Genomic DNA, 19,970 nt, shown 5'->3' with positions numbered 1-19,970 from the left:
ATAACAAAAACTTTAAGTTATGGTTTGATTTATCATCACATCGTTTTGACTTCAATAAAGAAGAAGCAGCAGTTCCAGGTTGTATAATTCCTTACAACTATTTAATTCAGATCATGCTCATAATATGGAGCAGGAAACATGAAATAATTAAATAAATAGTGGAATAAATAGATGTGTTTTTAGATAGAATGAATGAACATTTTAAATAATTATTTAAACATTTATTTAATTATTTATGTATTTCATAAATTATTTATTTATTTATTTATATATTACCAATTTTAAATAATTAATGACACATTTAAATAATTATTTAATAACACATGCATTTAATTAATTAAATAATTATATATTTATTTATATATTTGTTGATTTATTTCCAATATTAAATAATTGATGACACATTTAATGATTTAATTAATTATATATTTATATATTTCATTTTGGCACTTTTAGTCCACTATACATAACGCTTTGGAGCTTCAAATTCTGTAGAACAGTGACCCCTGGTGGTTCAGGTTGGAACTGCTCCTCAATACTGCAACAGAAGCTCTAAAAACTCCTCAATGATTTCAGTGTTTTTATCTTTTATGTGCACAAAAAGAAGCTCAAAAAGCCTGCATGTTATATGTTAAGTATTTAATGATCATAATGCTTCAGTAAAGGGACACATTCAAGTGCAATGACACAAATAATGTGGAAAATATAAACGATTAAAGGGACGTATACATGAATAATTTAAATGATTTGTCGGCATGTCCTCTGTGTTTTACGTCATCAGTATTTTTGTTGCAGAAATGTTGTGACACATTATTGATGATAAATATTAAATTAAAAAAAAAAGCAGTCTGTTGTAACGGCTGTGTACCAAATTAAATACTACATCTGTTAATTACATTTCTACGTATTGATAACAAATCAGAGAATCAAAACACCCCAAAAATAAACCTAAATGTTCAAAATGTAAGTGTTTTTATGCACATATTTTCCTGTAAACCAAAAAGAAGAACACGGCTGTAGACACCTTTAGAACGGCTCTTTTATTCTGAAAAAGAAAAGATTTAAGTCACTTGTAGCTCTGCCTTAAACACAATCACTTCCAGTTTTGTGTATTTTTCCTTTATTTCCTTCTTATGAATTAGAATGGTATATTACGCATGCAATACCGCATTAACCGCTTAGGTTTTCATCGTCCACAGGAGAGAAAAATAAGAACACAAAAATCCTTTAAAAGTCCGCATGGAGCTGCTTGGAAAAGGGCGGATGTCGAAGCCACAGCAATGAAGCGATGTACACAGTTTGCGGTTGCATAGTACAGTACGTGAAGAAGTTCCTCATTTTGAAACAGCATGCCGTTTTTTGTATTGCACATTACTGAAACTCTGGATGCTGGACCTCGCAGTCGCTCCCACGTGGGTCGTCTCATTTTAGCAACATGTTTACAGCAAAGAGCATCTCTCAAAGACAATATGTACAGATATTTGTTATAAAAATAATCGCCAGCAAATCATCTATCACTTCTCTACAGGAATAAATATGTTGTTTTGCTTCTTTTTGTTTTACATCTAAACAAATCAAAATGCTCCCTAGAAGTTCTGTTTTTTTTTTTTGTGGGTTTTAACTCGTGGTAAATAAAATGAGGAGGAACAAACGTGAAAGAAAGCAGGACGTTTTTTAGAGTCTGTGAGTGAGCGAGTGTGGACTTGTTTTGTTTGTTTTTGTATCCACAGCTCTGGAAATCCCGTCTGATTGTCTCAAGCAGCCCAGCTCAACATCGGTTGGCTTGATTTTGAATGGAAAAAATGGCTCCCTGTTCAATCAACCAATGGGATTCATGCTATATGGGGGGGCGGGATGAGACGCATGAGCGTGCTTGTAAACAGTAACATCATGCCCTTTAACACTTCATCTGTTAAACTTTGCAGTCTTAAAGTTACAGTCCATGAAACAACAGATCAAAACAAAGAGAGAAAGCGGGAATAAATCAGATTCTTCTGGATAATCTGTGCACGTTCACATCGATTCACATTAAAGGAACATTTCCTCAAACACACACAAAGTTTGAGCTTCTTCTTTTGTGCTGTACGACTTTTTCTTCACCATTTATCCCCCTTTACGTCTGCACAAAAACAAAGTGATCGCCTCTTTATTTTCTACGCAGTTCATCAGAAGCTGCTTTGAAAAACATTTGCTTGGAGTTTGAAGTCAGGTCTGCGTTTAGATGTCGTCACAGGATGGTTATAGTTTGGTCTTTTAACAAATGTAGGTCAATTTAAGACGTTTTGAAAGCGTGTCAGGCTGTGAAACTCTCTGGGACGGTCAGATATTTATGTCTACTCCCGACAGATTCAAACACATAATCTGAAACACAGCGTGAAGTTTAAGATGGTCCAGTTTAAAAAGCTCCTCCTGACCGCTTGTTGCTTCTTCTTTAACGTTAATTTGTGTGATTTTTATTTAGAGACAGGACATCAGATAGATTCAGAAACCAGGGAGAGGAGCAGCAGGTTGGATTCAAACCAAGGCCGCCACTTTGAGGACTACAGCCTCCGTACACGGGGCGCACGCACTAACCGCTAGGCCACCGGCGCCCCCTAGTTGTTCCTTCAAAGCAGCAGCTCTCAACTTCTTTAGCTCCAGTTTTGATTCACAAGTTTGTTATTAAAATCCTCGATATTTAGAAAGCCTGCTGCAGAGCGTCTAAAGAAATGGATCCTCTATTGAACCCGCAGCAGTCACCGTCGTTTTTTTTACACAATTTTTGCTGTTAGGATGGAAGAAGAGGAAGAAGAAGAAGGGTTTAAACGTTATCCACATGTCTGACATCAGGAAGACAATCACTCGAGGACATTTCCCCCCCTGCAGCGTGTTCTCTGTGTTATAAGATCACGACTTCAATCTTTGAGTTTTGAGACAACTTGCAGAACGCTCGACTAAAAAAAGATTTCTGTCAACTATATCAGAGTTTAAAAAGTTGAACATGTCAGGCTAAAACAAGTCGGGTTCAGAGTTTATGTTTAGAAAAAGGGAGTGAACAAAGACCTCTAATCTGAGCTGTGACGCGTGGAAGACCGCTATCATCGACGATTTGAGAAGAAATCAGTGATCGCTCTTTTCCAATAAATGTTCTAATAACCTTTTTTTAAATCCAGCTCATAGGACGGAACTGTTTGTACTCTGGAGATTATTAAGTTTAATCACGACATGAAAGAATGTGCCTTTCCTGTACTTGAAGGCTGCATCACATTTAAAGTCAGAGCCTATCTAAATAACGAGCCGTTCAAAAATATTTAAAAACCAAGCAGCTTCCTGTTTCCATTAAGAAGCTCTGTTTGGGTTGGTTGAGCTTGATTGGTGAGGGGGCGTGGCCTTTAGTCCTGTTAGACAGACGCTTCTTTGAACCTTCTGACATCAATCTGAATTTAAAAAGCGCTAATCATCCACTTTCCACTCATGCAATCGACTGGCTTCAGAGCGTTGAGTTACAAACCTCAGGGAACCGTCTGTCGTTCAGGCCGTCGTTTCCTTCTCTCTCTTTTTCTTTTTTTTTTAAACAAAGACGCCCTACAGCTCTACCAACATCCACTCGGGTACAGTTTTCATTTAAACGTTCGGAGGGAGCATGCTCTGCAGTCAGGACAACATGCCGGCAGCTACACAGAGGATGAACGACGTGATGCAACCGATGCTGCCATGTCACATTTTGAATGCTTTAAAAAACACGGGAAGGAACTCTGATTAGGCATGACCCATACGCATCGACGTCTTAACCTTTGTTTTAACGCTGTACAACCTTCATTTCAAAGCTAATAAACACGCAGCTGTGTGGTTTTCTTTTTTTTTTTTTTTTAGTCTAACAAACTAAAAATCTGTTCACGCTGGCAGGGCAGAGAAATCAGGACACACGCCATCTCAGAATGTAGTCGTCTAGTTTATCTCCTCCTCCAGACTCTCTAAGTGCCAGCTGTCCACAACAGAAGCAGTATTGCCTTCTCCGATCCCAGCGCCATCGCGTTCAGCTCACGTTCATGACGGCGAGGGTCAAATTAAATCCTAAAGCGATGCTACAGAAAAGCTGGCCGTGCTCAAAAAGAAGTGACTTTAAAAATAAAGTAAGAGATTTGGGGAATGTGAAGCACCAGTTTTCAAATCTAGCAGCCGGATTTCTTCTGCACACAAACCCTTTTCACGACCTCTCCGTATCTACACCTCGTCGTCGGAGAATCCAGGATGCTAGGTACAAAATATCAATGATGCAGATTGATCATCTATCAGCATGCAATAAGCTAAATGGTGAGAGGATTTGTACATGGCCCGGGCAGCCTGCAGCAGTCTGTGTGCAGTGGATTTCCCTCTGAACATGGTGCGATGCTCCAGGCGCAAAAAAAGCCCGTCGTGCATCATCACCGTCTGTATGCTAGCCAGAATTAGCTCTAGCAGCTAGCACAGTCTGCACTGCATGTCTGCTGAACCGTCAACGCTTTACATCCCAAAAGGTCCCAGAAACAAAAACTAGAGGATCAGCGTTAGTAAGTGTTGGCATCCTGAACTTTTTCGAATACTCACGCTGTTGTTTGGTGGATTCCTGGTGGCTTAATTCAAACTAAAACATGATTTTCTTTGACCTTTAAAGATAAAAACAGCAACAAATCAGAAACAGGTACAATTTGGGACCTTCTTGGCTCTGTTGCAGCGTTTATTCAGGGTGGAATCGGGGCCCGTTTTAGCCCCGGTGGTGACAGAGTCGGGCTCAGAGCCGGTGCCGGGAGTCATGGCTGTAGCTGCCCGGTGAGCTGCGGTTGCGATGTGGCTTGTATGAATCCTGATAGGGGTCCTGGTAGGGGTCCTGCTGCTCTCGGCTGTGCTGCGAGCCAGAAGACATGCGGTTGCGTCCCTTGTGCGCCCGCTCGTTGTGGTAGTTCTCGTCTGAAGTCATCAGATTGCGGCGTTCGTTGGGAGTGGAGTGGTCCCCCGTGTGGTTGCTCTGTCGCATTCTTTGGCTCTGCTAAACACAAACAAAAGCAACAATGAGCGTGAGAAAGGACTTCCTGTCCACTCATTGATTATTCTGCCATGTTGAATTAAACCTTCTCGTTCTTACCCTCATTACGCCCTAAAACACGGTGAAACCACACTCAGGGATAAACAGGAGTTATAACATTTCATCTATACACTGAAAGGTCAAAAATAGATTGTGGAAAAGGCGGCCGTGTACCTGCAGTCCAGAGATGCTGGTGGGGTACGGGGTGAGTGTGGTGGGGCCCAGGTTGCGTCCCAGCAGGGGGTTTAGGGGCGTGGCCATCGAGGTGTGAGTCGCCTTCCAGTAGGCCTCGAGGTATTCGGCGAGATGCTCGCAGGCGTCCTCCAGCTGGTTCTCGTCCAGGATGATGTCGAACATTTCCTGTTAGCAGATGGTCGAGGGAGGAGAGCGAGAGAGGAGAAGAAATGAGCGTTTCAATCACACGGCGTGTCAGGACGAGGAAAGATGTTATCCTGGATTTTACTGACGGTGCAAATATATAATATGAAAACTACAGAAGCCCTAAGCGGACAAACATCCATACATTTCATTTCTAAGATTTTCCAGTGAAACAAGGAGCTTCACTAACAGTCACTCAAACCAGTTTATAATGAAGAAGACTTACTGGAGGACACTGGGCCAGTTTGTCAGCCGCCACCAGCTGCACATTCAGGTGTTTGCTCTGAGACTTCCCTCTGGACTTCACTAACCTCTGCAGCACCTGGAGGACATGATGGGAACAGAAACGATGATGAGAGTTCATAAAGAGAAACGGGAGACATTCATTTCTTAGTGACAGAACCGAGAACATTATTGTGTCTCGTCAGATTTTGTAAAGAAAGAAATCATAATTTATCATTTACAGCTTTGCAAACTGAAGTGAAATGTGCTTTTTGTTGCAAACAAGTCAAACTAGTCTCCATGGTTACGATCCACCTGTAGCTGCCAATGAGACGCTGAGTCTTACACATTAATCAGGATCAAGATGTGTCTCTAGTCTGTCTACAAACCCCCCAATGATGAGAAAAGTCCATCCTCTCCGTCTTCTGCCTGCTCCACTTTTCAGAAAATGTGTGCTCAAACAGGCCGTTTGGAGATTTTCCCTTCATGACATCACAAAGGGCAGTAGCCCCTCCCCCAGGTGGGTGACACTCCCACAGCTAGGTGTTTGTTCTGCCCTCTGAGTCTGCCTTCTCACCGTAAACAATAGGACATGGAGCGAGAAAGCACCGAGTACACCCAAGCCCCTTCCAGAGAGGGGGCGTGGTCAGACACAGCTCATTTACATATTTAAAGGTACAGACACAGAAACAGCCTGTTCTGAGCAGGGCTGGAATAGAGGGGTTTATAGGCATGATCAAATACAGGATCAGAGTGGACTGCCCCCCCTTGCCTGAACCAAATTGAGTATTATTAGAAGATGTTGAAATCCCGTCTCACAGGATTCCCTTTTTGGGAGTATGCTTAGTCTTCTTGATGCATGCTCAGGGGGTTTGGTATAAAACAAGTGTGAAAGCCACCTAACGAGGGAAGTGACTGACTTCAGACCGATCTTGTTTTGTTTATCAATCTGCAGCGGCAATAAGGAAGTCTTTAGTTCAAGCCCTCGGGCCTCCACTCTCAGTCTGATGCTCGCTGTGTTCTCAGTGTAAAGAGAAGAAGTGCAGCATCCATTCTCTTCCATGCAAAGGTGCCATCGTGAACTCCAGATCGACTCTTAATTATAAACACTTTGCATGATCGTGGGTGGCTTTAAGGTTCTGTATTTCATGCTGGTTTTGTTATTGTGGTAAATATGAAGAAACCTTGCACAGACACACAGTTACCTTTAACATGTCTTGGTGTTTGTTTGTCTCCTCCAAGCTGTGGACATTACATCCCAGGATTATAAATTAAAAAAGGTTTAAACAACAACACGCCACAGATCTTTAAAGAGAATGAGCTGCTTTCTCCAGGCTCTCGTCACTCAGAGAATATCTTTGTCATTTCCCTTCAAACTTTGAGTACCTTTGGCGAGGAGACTTTGACGTGAACGATGATGGGGGCCAGGGAGGTTTTGAGGAGCTGGGCCGGGTGGTTGATGGTGTCGGCGTCCAGGACCACGAGCTGCAGGGAGCGGGCCAACTCGAAGATCCTCTCGATCTCACTCTGCACCTCAGCTAACGAGACACAAAACAAGATAAGAAGATAATTAAGACAAACAATCAAATCAGAAATTATTATTTAAAGCAGCCTCTTCAATCTTTCTCATGCAGTCGTTTCCGGTCATTCAAAGAGATTTGTTCAACCAAATCCTGATCCAGGACTAGTATTTTAGGTATCATATGCACACATTGCACATGTACAAATAATAGATTTCTTCTCACCTAAGCTGGAGCGAGTGTTGGACCTCTCGATGATGGCTCTCTTACTCGGGTTGTTGAGAACAGACCTCTTTGCTAAAGAAATATCTGCGGTGACTCGTGTGATCGATATCCTGCAAAATGACGAGAAAATAATAAACATTTCTTAATTTAACGGATGAGTTCGATCACCTGTGAAGTGCAGAGATCATCTGTTTGGATCAGGATAATAACAACTCTATAAAGCAGGCTTCTGCCTTTGAGGATTTATTGGAAATGTATCTTGTCCTTCTGCTGCAGTCAAACCACTTTTCTTGATTAATAAATAAGAAGTGTGAACTGAGGAGACACAGTCCTTACTCAGAATCAGAAAAAAACATGTGAGATGCGTTCATTCTCCCCAAACATGCAGCATCCAGAATCTTAATTCCTTCTGATTTAAAGGTCACATGTGATGCTAAATCCTCTTCACCATGTTCCTCTAACTCTAATATGTGTCTCTAGTCTGTCTACAAACCCCTCAATGATGAGAAAAGTCCATAGTATCCGTCTTTTGCCTGCTCCACTTTTCAGAAAATGTGTGCTCAAACAGGCCGTTTGGAGATTTTCCCTTCATGACATCACAAAGGGCAGTAGCCCCTCCCCCAGGTGGGTGACACTCCCACAGCTAGGTGTTTGTTCTGCCCTCTGAGTCTGCCTTCTCACCGTAAACAATAGGACATGGAGCGCGAAAGACAGAGTACACCCAAGCACCTTCCAGAGAGGGGGCATGGTCAGATACAGCTCATTTACATATTTAAAGGTACAGACACAGAAACAGCCTGTTCTGAGCAGGGCTGAAATAGAGGGGTTTATAGACATGATCAAATACAGGATCAGAGTGGATTTAGAACAAGAAACTTCACACACATGTTTTGAGGAGCTCTGAGACTTATTTAAACTGAAGAAGAGGAGGATATGTGACCTTTAATAATGACACCATTTCCAAACAATCTATGAATGGAGGCCGTATCGTGTCTTACCTGCCATCAAATCTGTGCTTGAGGAAGTCAAACAGAGCTTTCTGCATCATGTCTGTAACCTGTAGAGAAGAAAACATTTTTTACAAAAGGTGATTATTTTGCTGTTTTACTCAATAATTGAATTTTTCTTCTTTATATAGAAGAAGAAAATATCGTGGAGATGTTGCTCTTGCAGTCAACATCTTTATACTCTTTTCTTTAACCTTAATTTAACCAGGGTCGTCTCATCAAGGTCAGATCATCTTTCTGTAAAAGGAGGCCGGGTGTAGCACCACAGTTAGCGATCATTCTCGAGCCGTTTTCACACCTGAACTCACAAGTATTTATTAAGGATTAAAGGAGGACTGCCTCTGAAATCCTCCTGACCTGGTTGTTCACACATGCACCTCACAGCGGGAGACTATCCCTGTCAGATGGGAAGGGAGATCGTAGAGGTCGTGTAATCATTCATAGTAATTCATGGGAATTAAAGAGACTGTGAAGAAGAGGAAAAGCACAAATCTGCAAATCACACAACAATTTTTACTGGAACCCGTGGAGGCTAAATAAGAAGGAATGGCTCAGGTCGTCACATCCTGTCTCCAAGGCCCAGCTTCCCCGAGACTCCTCAGCCCCAGCAGCCAGTGTCTCACGTTTTAGCCCTTTAACGGGTAATAATCTCTGTTTTTTATCCTGATCATTTTCTTGTCAGCTCACCTCGTATCCCTTGAGCGAGGGTCCGACCAGCACTACGGGCCTCATGGAGGGAACCACGTCATACGGGGGGATGTGCTCCGTCTGTTCACACAAACATAATCAATCAACGGCGGGAAACTCGTCACCATAGTACCTCCACAAACACACAAAACAGTCAGAATGTTCTAAATATTCTGTGGTTAAATGAGAAACATGATTCAATGAGAATTTTAAAGGGTGACTAAACCCCAGAGTTTTGGCTGAAGTGGGGGCTCGCTTGTTGTTTTCTGAAGGTAGCACTGAAGTTTGATGGATGTTCAATGTGTGAGTTTTTTACCGTCACCAACTTACCACTTTCTGTTTCTGTTTTCCTGCAGGAGAGAGAGAACACAGTGAGAGAGCCGTCAGAAGCTGCTGCCAGAGGCAACGTCACCAAAACATCTTAAAGACACTCAAACATGCTTCATAAGAAAAACAAAACACATCAGAAACGTCAGAAAATGAAACCTATCAGGATAACCGAGATATAAAAAGAAAAGTGCTTCTATTGTCCTAAAGTTATATTCACAAAGTCACATGAGTGCAGTTCAGGGGGGGGGGTCATAGTCTTCACTGTTGTAAGCCCCAGTCTCAGAGCGCCTGCAGTCCTCAACTGGAGGAAGAGGAGGATCATGGGAAAATGTACCAACAACTCTACGCAGTAAACTTAAGCTCTAAGCAGAGACATGGGAAGGTTTGAGAGGCTTATTCTGTCTACGTTAGTCGGCTCTCTAAGCTGACAGCTGGACACGAGAAGCCCCGCCCCCTGTCCGATGCGCTCACCTGCGGAGGAAATGAGCGGGCGGATAGAGGCCGAGACCTCATCCTCTACACTGGAAGAAGAGTTCCCTCCAGACTTACTGAAAGAGACAAGAGGGGATAAAGAAAGACACAAACACACCTGGGTATTAATGTGGAAAAACAACGGAAAAAGATTCAAACTGACAAACTTAAAAATCATTTCTCTCTGTGGGGGAAGAAGATGCAAAAGGTCGGAGAACAACACAGATTCAAAATTCTTCTAAATCATGAAAGAGCATCAGAAAAGACAAGAATACAAATACAATCAAAGAAGGGATACTTATTTTTTATTTTGCATTTAGAGGATGAAGTAAAAATGACAAAAATAATGGTTTGCATGTAGGAATTGGGTTAGGTGCACTTTGGCGCCCCCTGAAGGTTTGTGAGTGCAACTGCAGCGTTGTAAAGCAGGGGGAGGAGTTAGTGCTGTTAACTCCTCCCCCGACACATCGACAATATGCATTTAGTTGACAATCAGAGGCTGGAGAAGCCGGCTGAGACGTTAGCATGTGGAGTACTCTGAGAGCGTGAATCTCTTCAGTGAGAGCGTGAATCTCGTCTCCTGGTACAGTATAGATGCAGTCCTCGTTAACAGGGTTTAAATGTCGCTCCTTGTTTGTGAGTCTGGGTGACAAAAAGTCGAAGAAGCCAAGACAGTAAGCGGAGCTCGGAGACTCCTGTCTGCTCAGATTAGTATTAAACTTTACACTGAGGCTGGAGGACGAGCATGTGAGCTACTGTACAAACTCTGCATGGCTGAACCTTCAGGACACGTTACAACCACAACGAGGATCCAGTACGAGGAGGAGAGGAGGGATAACTACGGCCACTGGAAGCGTTTGACTGGAACAGACGACGAGCACAGTCAGAAGCAGATTCTGGTCCAAATATTAGCCCTTTTAAAAACGGAATAAATGCTGCTTTATGTAGCGTGTCTGATTTATGATCTTATTTCTAATTAGGAGCTGTGAGGAGGGACGCCAGCTGTGTTTTTGGCCACATAATTGAGCCTTCACAGAGCGTGTCCAACTTAAAATGTGTAAGCGTGTGAAGTTGACTGATGAATACACAAACTGGAGAAGGCAGAAACACCTGACGGTACTCTGATCTTTATAGAAGCTGCACTCATGACTGCAAAGTAGCAAAGGGAAAATCCTGATCAAGGCAGGGTGGTTTAAATGCTTGATTGTTTTACTGCACAATAAATAAAATATCTGATCTGTTAGCTGTCAGAGAATAGTGGAAATGTCACAAATTAATGATTCTTGCTTTAGATTTTCTTCAGCTTGCACCTCTAATGTCTAACTTTAGCTTGCTAACACAACAATGCAGGACACAGGTGATAGCAGCTCGAGCCAAGGATGATAATTTCCGATGTCATGTTATTCTTCAATGACATGCACTCGGTACATAGCTTGCTTTTATCGCTATTTCTGCTGCTATATTGTGCACAGTTGTCAGTTTACCACAGCCCCAGTTATTTTAAAGAATAATGTACGGGCTTGTCTGGGGAAGGTTACTTAGTTTGAAATGAAACCATATGGATGTGGATGCTGTCTTAGTTTAGGAGAGAAAGTGTTGGATGTGCTTTTCCGGGACTTACCCTTGGACTCGTCCTCTTTTCTGCTCCTGCTGGAGCCGGATGTTCTCGAGCTTCAGAGGACTCGGGATGAAGCCGATTTCACAGCCCTCCTTCACTAACCGACCTATCCACCAGTCGTTGTTGAACTTCTGCAGGTCAGATCATAAAGAATGCGCAAAAACACAAAAAAAGGGAAATACTGTCATCAGTAGGTTCACAGATTTGATTAAAAACATTTGCAGACCTACAGCAGGAAATCATTGTTACACAATCCTGTTAAAATGCATCTAAAATAAAACCATAAAGGCAAGAGCATTTATTCTTTTTCAACACCTTCTATGTGTCTTAAAGGTCACATAATATTCAAAATCCACTTCACCATGTTTCTCTAACTCTAATATGTGACCCTAGTCTGTCTACAAACCCCCCAATGATGAGGAAAGTCCATCCTCTCCCTCTTTTGCCTGCTCCACTTTTCAGAAAATGTGTACTCAAACAGGCCGTTTGGAGGATCAGAGTGGATTTAGAACAAGAAACTTCCCAGACATGTTTTGGGGAGCTCTGAGACTTATTTAAACTGGTGTTTGAAGAGGAGGAGGATATGTGACCTTAGATAGATTGATAAAATAGGTTTTGAAGAACATTTCGATTGCAATTTTCTTTTGCAGAAAAATGCACATATACCTCTTTAATGTGGAGGAAATCCTTGGCGTCGAAGGAGATGGCTGTAGCTGGAACTGGAACATCCTCATCCAGAGCGCCGCAGTAGCTGACGTTTGTCCTCACAGCGAAGGCCACAGGTTTAGTCTGCAGGACATAAACACAAACCACATAAGAAAAAGAGATTACGCATCTTTTTAAAATACCTATCTTCTCATTCTTTAATCTACGTTTTTAGCCCTCCGAGAATTGTCTCATATGTTGCTCTGTGTTCACTTAAGAATCTCGTTACTTTCCTTATTTATTTAGAAACGTTTCAACCGATATATTCACCACCCACACAGGTAGTACAAGTGGACTTGGGCCAAATGGTAAAACAGAATCCTAAAATTGAGTATCATCAGCGTAAAAAGACTGACTAGGTTAAGTGCATTCAAATATCAAATAGGTATAATTTGAAAATAAAAATGGGCCAAGAATGCTTCCCTGAGGGACTCCACCTTCCCATCTATATCTGTATAAAAGTCTCTGATACACAAGTACTCAGGCATAATGGGAAAAAAAACTTTCTTGTAGTGAAATATGACAGAAAATCAGTACAGTCATCATAACAGTGTTTGTGTCTATAAATGTAGCCACAGTTTCATTTGGCTCAGTAGCGGCTACCTTGGCTCTCTCCAGTTGAATGGTGGCCTGCTGCTCCCTCTCCTGGCGGCTCTGTCCCGGTCCTTGGCTCTGGCTTGGGCTCTGGCTCTGGACCTGCGCCTGCACGTCCCGCTCCTCCTCCAGAGAGACATCTGAGTCTGATGGTCTGCTAGTGTAGGAATCAGCTGAGCCCTGCAAACAGAAAAAAAACACACACAGCAAGTCACTGGAGCTGTCTAGACTGGATTCAAACTCACAATGTCAAGTTGACTATTTAGAGATCTTGTGGGGACAATTTGGTCATCACTGAAGTCTGACATAAATGTTTTAAGCGCTTCAGCTCTGATAGGATTTTTAAGATGCCGCTGTAAAACAAAGTAGATGCAGCTGAAGGAGAAATACTGTTAAATACGTGATACCTAAATTCCTTTCCCTGCATAAATCGACACCATTTTTCGCCAATTAAGAGGGAAAGTGGATCCTGAAAATATTTTTTGCTGTCATGTGTTTTCTTTGTGGGGATAAGCCATCCAGTTTTCTTGGATTGTATCCACAGCAGCACCTCCAACATGCTGGACTTGCACATTTAAAATTCCAGTAATTCACCATTTTTTTCTGCAGAGACATGACTGGACAAAGCGCTTTCTTCTGCTACCGTCGTAATGATGATTCAATTAAAGGAGACCATTAAGTCTCAAGAAGATCAATCAGGACAGTCATCAGAGCTAAGCACTTTTTTTTTTTACAAGCTAGCAGAGAGTGAGGCCTGACTTCAGCAAACTCCTCGGCTGTTCATTTAATCAGGAAGTGCAACATTTGGGAGAATTAAAAGGATTCCTACTTTGAGGAAATATAAGCTTGTAGGATTTCCAAAAATCAACAGACAAACAGTGTGACTGATCACTCTCCCTCTCTCTCTTCTGGGTATTTCTAAATCTGGCCCCAGTTTTTACATATTTTAGGTTCTGAGTTTCTTCAGTAGATTGCTTCAGACTGTAGCAGAGAACAGGCTGTTATAGCTGCAACGTAATCCTGAAATATATCAAAGTTCATCCACTAAAAGTTCATGTTTTAGTCACACACAGCCTCAGGTTGTTATTCTAAGTGAGACGGGATCTTTTTTAAGTTTAAGAATAGAAGAAGAAGAAGAATCAAAACCGCCAGACTCCCCTGATGAAAACACAAATTTGACCTCATGAAACAAAAGAGGTGCGGGTCAGCTGTTGTCCTGATTCGATTGTTTTTCCTGTGATTTTGGTGTTTTTAAAGACAACACAAAGCCAAAACAGTATTACTGAATCACACAATAACATTAACAATCTAACGGTTCAAGGCAGCGGTGGAGAAGCATCTCCTGTGTTCGTCAAAGTCAAACCACTGATTTTGTCCGTGGAGTCTGCTGGCTTTGAAGGGAGTCGATTTAACGGCTGCTTCTGATAAAAAAAAAAAGGATCTTGTAAAAGAAATACAACAAATGTTGCTTGCATTTGTCGTTTGAATCCATTGGTAAGTTTATTTGAATTACCCTGTGACTTAAATAATGCTTTTAAAAAGAGGGATGTAACTGATGTGTCTGGTTAAAAAAAACAACAAGGACCTCTCATTAGAAATTCCCCAAATTAGTGTTTGAAAATGTCAATTTGAGCCCACCGAACTCCAATTACAAAAACACTATTTACCGCTCAAAGTAAAGGAGTTGCTGGTCTACTGCTGCCCTGATTTGTTTGTTTTTTCCGTGACTGTGAGGGTTATTAAGTATATTTAGGCCGTTACATCAAACTGTTCGATGGGGTGGTCGACCAGCATCTTGTGGAGTTTGGTGGCTTTGAAGAGAGCGATATAGGAAGGATTTTAAATGAGTAATTCACAAACTTTTGGACCCTTATAAATCCAAATAAGGCCAAGATTAAAATATACTGATATTCTCCTTTGAAGGTGCTTTCAGTCAATTTCACAAGAAGATGTTTCAGTGTGAAAACTGTTGTATAATGTCTCATCTGGAGAGCTTTGACAAGTCCTGAAAAATAAGCCCTGATGATGTCACAGTGATGTCATCAGCATCATCTCAGCAATAAGAGTGGATGATTCATTTTTGACCGAAAGCCTGCATTGCAATGTAGAAAGGTTCTGATTGGATACGCTCCAGAGTTACATTTTGGGGATTGTAGTTTTTTTCTTCCTCATATTGGGGTAAAAATTAGGAGATTTTTGCCTCTCACGATTCGTTTGTGACACATTTTTGTTTAAAATGTCGCCTGCAGGTCCAACCAACTTTGTGTAAAAGCGAAGCTTGAGAGCTGGACTATCTTCACAGAGGGGATTTTAAACTTAATACACTAATTTAAATGCAAACCAACAAAGTGTAGAAGCAAAACACTCCACTGCACTGACTGATTTTTTTGCCTTAAGAGACCATTTTTAAAATCCAACACTTATGAGTCATCCCGGCTACATTCGGTGTCTCTGTGTGGATGCTTGATACTGTACTGTAGCATCCCGGCTATTAACCAATGGAGTAGCTTCAGCATGTGACTCATCAACATCAGAATCCACTTAATGACATCATGATGCATGTTTCTGGACACGCAGACACGAAATAGCCAATTTTGTGGAAGTGATAAATGTGAGGAGAGTGGCCGCGTTACGGGCCTTGAGGTAGAAACGGATGATTAAAATCTTTCCTCGTTCCTCTTTGAGTCACGGCTCGGCTCCCTCCTGGAGGTGAGGAGTGTGAGAAATGGCTCCTCTTAGCTCTGGTTGTTGTGATTTAATCAGAATATACTGAAACAAATGAAGGTTTATATTTAGAGAAAGTGTGTGAATGTCACACGGCAGGAGCCATCTGCTTAATGTGCACCCCCGCCTTCACACACACACACACACACACACACACACACCAACACCCACCCACCCACCCAACCCCCTTTCAGCCAAGCATAGCCCACGATCACGCTACGCTGTACCGCTGGCTAACCCATCAAAAAGGCCTCCAAAACGTGTGTGAGTGCAGCTGAGATTCACACACAGAAAACACTCACCGCCTCCGAGTCTTCAAATCCATGCAGGTACAAATTGTCATACATGGAGGTTTGATAATCCAACGAGCACCTCTAGAAGAACGAGGGGGAATAAAAAAAACGAGAGTGGAGGAGGCGGAGGAGGAGGAGGAAGGTGGGGGCTCCGCTGAGAAAAAAAAAAGGATGGATGGGGGAGATGACGACAATCCCGTCTCTCCACAGCAGAGATGAATAATCTTAAAATAAAAAAAGATCTCTCCTCTCCTCCCGTTGGATCACGCCTGGTCCTCCGGAGGCCTGATGGATGCAGCTTCTCCCTGATCGCACAGCGCTGCTGCTGGCTCACATTATAGGACGAGGAGGCTCTCCCTGGAGGTAACCCAACGCTGGCATTTCATTTCATCACACACACACACAAATAAAGGTACACACACACACAATAAAGCAGCAGAGGCAGCAGCAGCAGCAGCAGAGGCAGCAGATCCTTCCTCAATATCCAAGCCTGATGACAGAGCCAATGTGCAGCGAGCTGATTGGCTGGCTCGCCGTCCACTCAGCTTGGATGAGTGTGAGGAGGCAGCGGGGAAACGGGGGAGGGGGATGGAGGAGTAAAAGAGGGGAGCAGCATCCTCCATTTGCCTCACTCTGCCTTTTTTTTATCCTCTAAAGGTGCAGAGAGAGTGCGGGCGGAAAAACGATGATAAAAGATTATACATGAGGTCCATGTGCGATGATTTTATTCCTAAAAGAGAATCCACTTGACAATGATTAAACTGAAGCTGCACAATTAAGTAAAAAAAAAAAAATCAATTAAAACAGGCGTCACATGCTTCGGTCTCAGGGTTTGTAGATCTTTGTCTTTAAAACGACACCCGGAGCAGGAATTGAAAAGAATAGATTTTTTTGATTTTAGTGAGTTAAGAACGAGAAATGACCTCATTTTGAGTGCCAAGGATTTATATTTTTGTTGCCGAGGTTATCAGGTGTCGAAGTTTAAAATTCTGGTATTGGGATAACCAGCATTTCATCATTGTGTTTCTTTAATGAATTAGCCAACTTATCTATTTTTCTGCCAGTTTTACCTTCAGACATTAAAGGAGCAGTATGTAACTCTGACACCTAGTGGTTAAAATGGGTACTGCAGTCTAAATTCTACACATTGTAGAGAGCTGTCCCCCCCCCCCCCCCCCACGTTTCTGCTCGTGGAGCTTATTAGAAACATGCAGAGGCTTTTTAGGTCGGGTACAATCACTTCTATCTGAACCACTTCTCTTGCCCGCTTCCATCGCTGCAACACCTGTTGACCTGATAACTGCTCTCATATCTGGCAAACAGAGGGGTGTCCAAAACGGCCGTGTGGGGGGTCTTAAAACCGCCTACCTTCTCTGGTCCAAACAAATCCAGACCACTTTATCGATTTGTTGTTGCAGTCTTAACATGTTTGAATATTTGGCTCCTCCGTCTTTATCATCATTTTCACAGGTGTGTTTTACATCTTTGTGTGTTCGTACCTGTCTGAGGATGAAGCTGGTCGAGGTGGTGCTGCCATCAGACCTCTTCAGTCTGCTCCTCCTGGAATAAGTCCCTCGATTCACCTGAGAGCGAGAGAAAAAACACACAAGCTCCAAACCAGCAGAATCACTTTTTATCTACAGTATATTTCTGCAGGCTTTTCTTTTAACTAAATGTGTCTCATGCTGTTTGTCTTCTCTCGATCCTGACAGACTTTCTCTCTCTTTCCTCTCCAAAAGAGTCCAAATATAACCGCAGAGTTCATCTCCAGGGAGCTGAATTAATTATCTGCCAGTGATTTGGCCCATTTCTGTTCCGAGCCTCCAGAGTTAATGACAATGTCACCGACAAAGAGTCAGAGCCCACTTCCCTGAATTTTATGAAACAGGGCCATTAATCTGGGTCGCCATCTCTCTTTCTGTCTCTCAATCGAAGCAGAGAGGAGCTTTGATGGGTAAAGTTAGCCGAGTGTGCTATTTATGTCAGAATGGACCCTTCGATTATCTGTGGAAAAGAGGAGAACGAAGCTTTCCGTACACAGAGACCTTCACAGATAGTTACAGTGTACTTTTTGAAAACATCAAGAACAAGCAGATGCTGCTATTTTGTTGTATTTAATGGCTGAATTAAAAGTATTTTGGAACATTTATTTGCTCAGAGGACAATAAAAGAAACACGCAGGCTTATACAACCTTCTGTGTGCACGTTAAATCCTTTAAAAAAAAGACCAATCGTGTCTTCAGAAAAGTAACTTTATCTTAAAAGTGAATCTTAATTAATCAAATTTAAATCGCATGTTTGAAATTCCCTTAGTTTGGGTTTAAAAATAAAAACAGTTAAGCTTTTATTTTGAATGTTTGTACTGTCTTTAAGTGAGAGTACTTTACTTGCTTTGGCTTTTATTTTGAAATGCAGTTAGGAGCTTCTGGTAGATGGAAGGTTAGGACATGAACTAATGGTGCGTTCAATTGACCTCGGATCTCGGAGCTGGGAATGTTGGATTTTAAGTCGGGCTTCTGAAGGTTCTACAAGTTTCCGAGTCAGAATTCCGACTTCAGGGCGGCGTTCCTGATGACGTATCAGACCAGCAACTTGGAATTTCCGACTTCCGATAAAAATGGAACGCAGCATAAAGCACGGAAACAGGAAGTGGTTAGGGATCCCAAAGTGATCCCACAGCTCAGCGGTAACAAAGGGTCAATGTGTGATGTCATAAGGTCAATGTGTGATGTCATAAGGTGAATATTACTTGGGACTCGTCAGCTGAGCTGTCTGAGAGTTTGTTAAAGTGAAATGAGACATTCAAAGATGCAGCAGTGTCCTTCTTTTACATCACTGAGACTACAGGGAGACACTGAGGAGGATGATCTACGGAGAGAATATTTGCTCTTAGAGGTTTTGAGAATCTGAAGATTTCTATCCCGTGCAGAAAGAGTCAGCTGATTGTGTTTATGTCAAACTCAAAGCTGGTGTTTTTAGTTGTTTGTCTAATGCTTAATCTTCAGGCTCTGCTGCAGGGACAAAGGGACAAAATAGCAGGAGAGTAATCAGGATATTGATTTACACTAGGTTTTTATAATGGTGTATTTTAATACAAAGTTCATTCCTGCTGTCCAATGAGAGTTCCCCACCTGTTAAACTTTATAAATGTTTAGTTTCATTTGTTGAAAGGAAAGTCAGACAGAGAAAAAGATGAATAAAAATAAATCACATGTGAAGGTGAGGCGGGTTTATCTGAAAACCCTCAACTGAAGAGATACAAGAAAATAAATGAAATCGTAAAAATGCATGTTTAAATGTCCCTGATTTTAAGAGAAGGTAACTTTTGTCTATTTCCAAACAAAAAGCAAAGATGTTCTGACTGTTTTTTTAACAGTTTGTATTATAAAAATGTCTGCAGTATTTCCTGTTTTTAACTAAATGTGTTTAAATTAGAAAGATGTAGCTGCTGCTTAGACATTTTTAATTAATAAAGGGTGCCTACATTTCAAAATAAAACTCTTACAGTGTGATAAATTAAAGTTGTATTAATGGTATGTTGTGTAAGAGAAAATAAACTTTACTATTTGGACACAAAGCAGCTTGTTTGAGAAGTTTCCTACCTGAAAAATGGGCGCCTGGATGCCCTCTCCGATCTTGTTCCTGATGTAGATGTGTCGGGACATTTCTGCCAGCACATCGGTCCAGAGGGCGGGCTGCTCCGGTCCAGCCCAGCGGAGGGGCTGCGGGTTCCGGGCTGCTTGCTCCAGCTTCAAACTACTGCTGCTGCTGCTTCTCTCTCTCTCTCTTCCCTCCTCGAGACAAGGTGTTCCCGCGTCGCGCGCCGGGAGGGAGCATGCACACTGCTGCCGCTCAACAGCAGCTGCGCCTGAGTGATGGACGGAACTATTTTAGAAAGCAGAGGTGGGGGCATGAGGGGCCAGGCGGGAGGGGGGGGGCTTAATTTATCCTGACAGGTAGGGCGTCTTAAAGAGGCACAAAGGAACTATTTCAGACAGACAGAGGAACTATTTCAGGCAACATGGATTAAAAATAAAACACTATAAAGCATCATGTTATTAAAAAATGCTGAATGGACTTGAGCTTGTAGATTTATTTTCTCGTCTCCATCAGAGTTAACTCATCCATTCATACACCGCCGACGAAGCAGCGGGA

At 42.2% G+C, this 19,970-nt stretch overlaps 1 protein-coding gene across 6 annotated transcripts; it reads right to left on the bottom strand.

Moving 5' to 3' along the window:
* Positions 1 to 1,025: 1,025 nt before the first annotated feature.
* Positions 1,026 to 19,674, bottom strand: LOC132959493 (voltage-dependent L-type calcium channel subunit beta-4-like). 6 transcript variants are annotated; one of them, XM_061032541.1, is made up of 14 exons: positions 19,418 to 19,674; positions 17,315 to 17,398; positions 12,808 to 12,978; positions 12,166 to 12,288; positions 11,503 to 11,630; positions 9,882 to 9,958; positions 9,411 to 9,430; positions 9,081 to 9,161; positions 8,385 to 8,443; positions 7,387 to 7,496; positions 7,028 to 7,179; positions 5,646 to 5,741; positions 5,216 to 5,401; positions 1,026 to 5,005 (listed from the first exon to the last, which is right to left on the bottom strand). In XM_061032541.1, the coding sequence occupies exons 1-14, from the start codon at positions 19,478 to 19,480 to the stop codon at positions 4,751 to 4,753; spliced, it is 1,605 nt and encodes a 534-aa protein (XP_060888524.1). In that variant the 5' UTR covers positions 19,481 to 19,674; the 3' UTR covers positions 1,026 to 4,750. The 6 variants fall into 6 exon arrangements, with proteins under 6 accessions (XP_060888524.1, XP_060888519.1, XP_060888520.1 ...); XM_061032536.1 differs by having other exon boundaries at positions 1,026 to 5,002; positions 19,418 to 19,609; XM_061032537.1 differs by lacking the exon at positions 9,882 to 9,958 and having other exon boundaries at positions 9,411 to 9,432; positions 11,506 to 11,630; positions 19,418 to 19,605.
* Positions 19,675 to 19,970: the final 296 nt, after the last annotated feature.

The sequence above is a fragment of the Labrus mixtus genome, chromosome 24, assembly GCF_963584025.1.
Source record: "Labrus mixtus chromosome 24, fLabMix1.1, whole genome shotgun sequence".
Lineage (NCBI taxonomy): Eukaryota > Metazoa > Chordata > Actinopteri > Labriformes > Labridae > Labrus > Labrus mixtus.
The sequence above is the reverse complement of the archived record's forward strand: the minus strand, read 5'-3'. Positions and strand labels throughout refer to the sequence as shown.

Bases quoted from the DNA above. Each gene is read 5' to 3' on its own strand.
- LOC132959493 (XM_061032541.1), bottom strand. From the start codon at position 19,480: ATGTCCCGACACATCTACATCAGGAACAAGATCGGAGAGGGCATCCAG. The intron at 12,289-12,807 runs GTAGCCGCTACT...TATGTCCTGCAG, and splicing joins TTCAACTGGAGAGAGCCAAG to ACTAAACCTGTGGCCTTCGC. The intron at 5,402-5,645 runs GTAAGTCTTCTT...ATCTGCTAACAG, and splicing joins AACTGGCCCAGTGTCCTCCA to GAAATGTTCGACATCATCCT.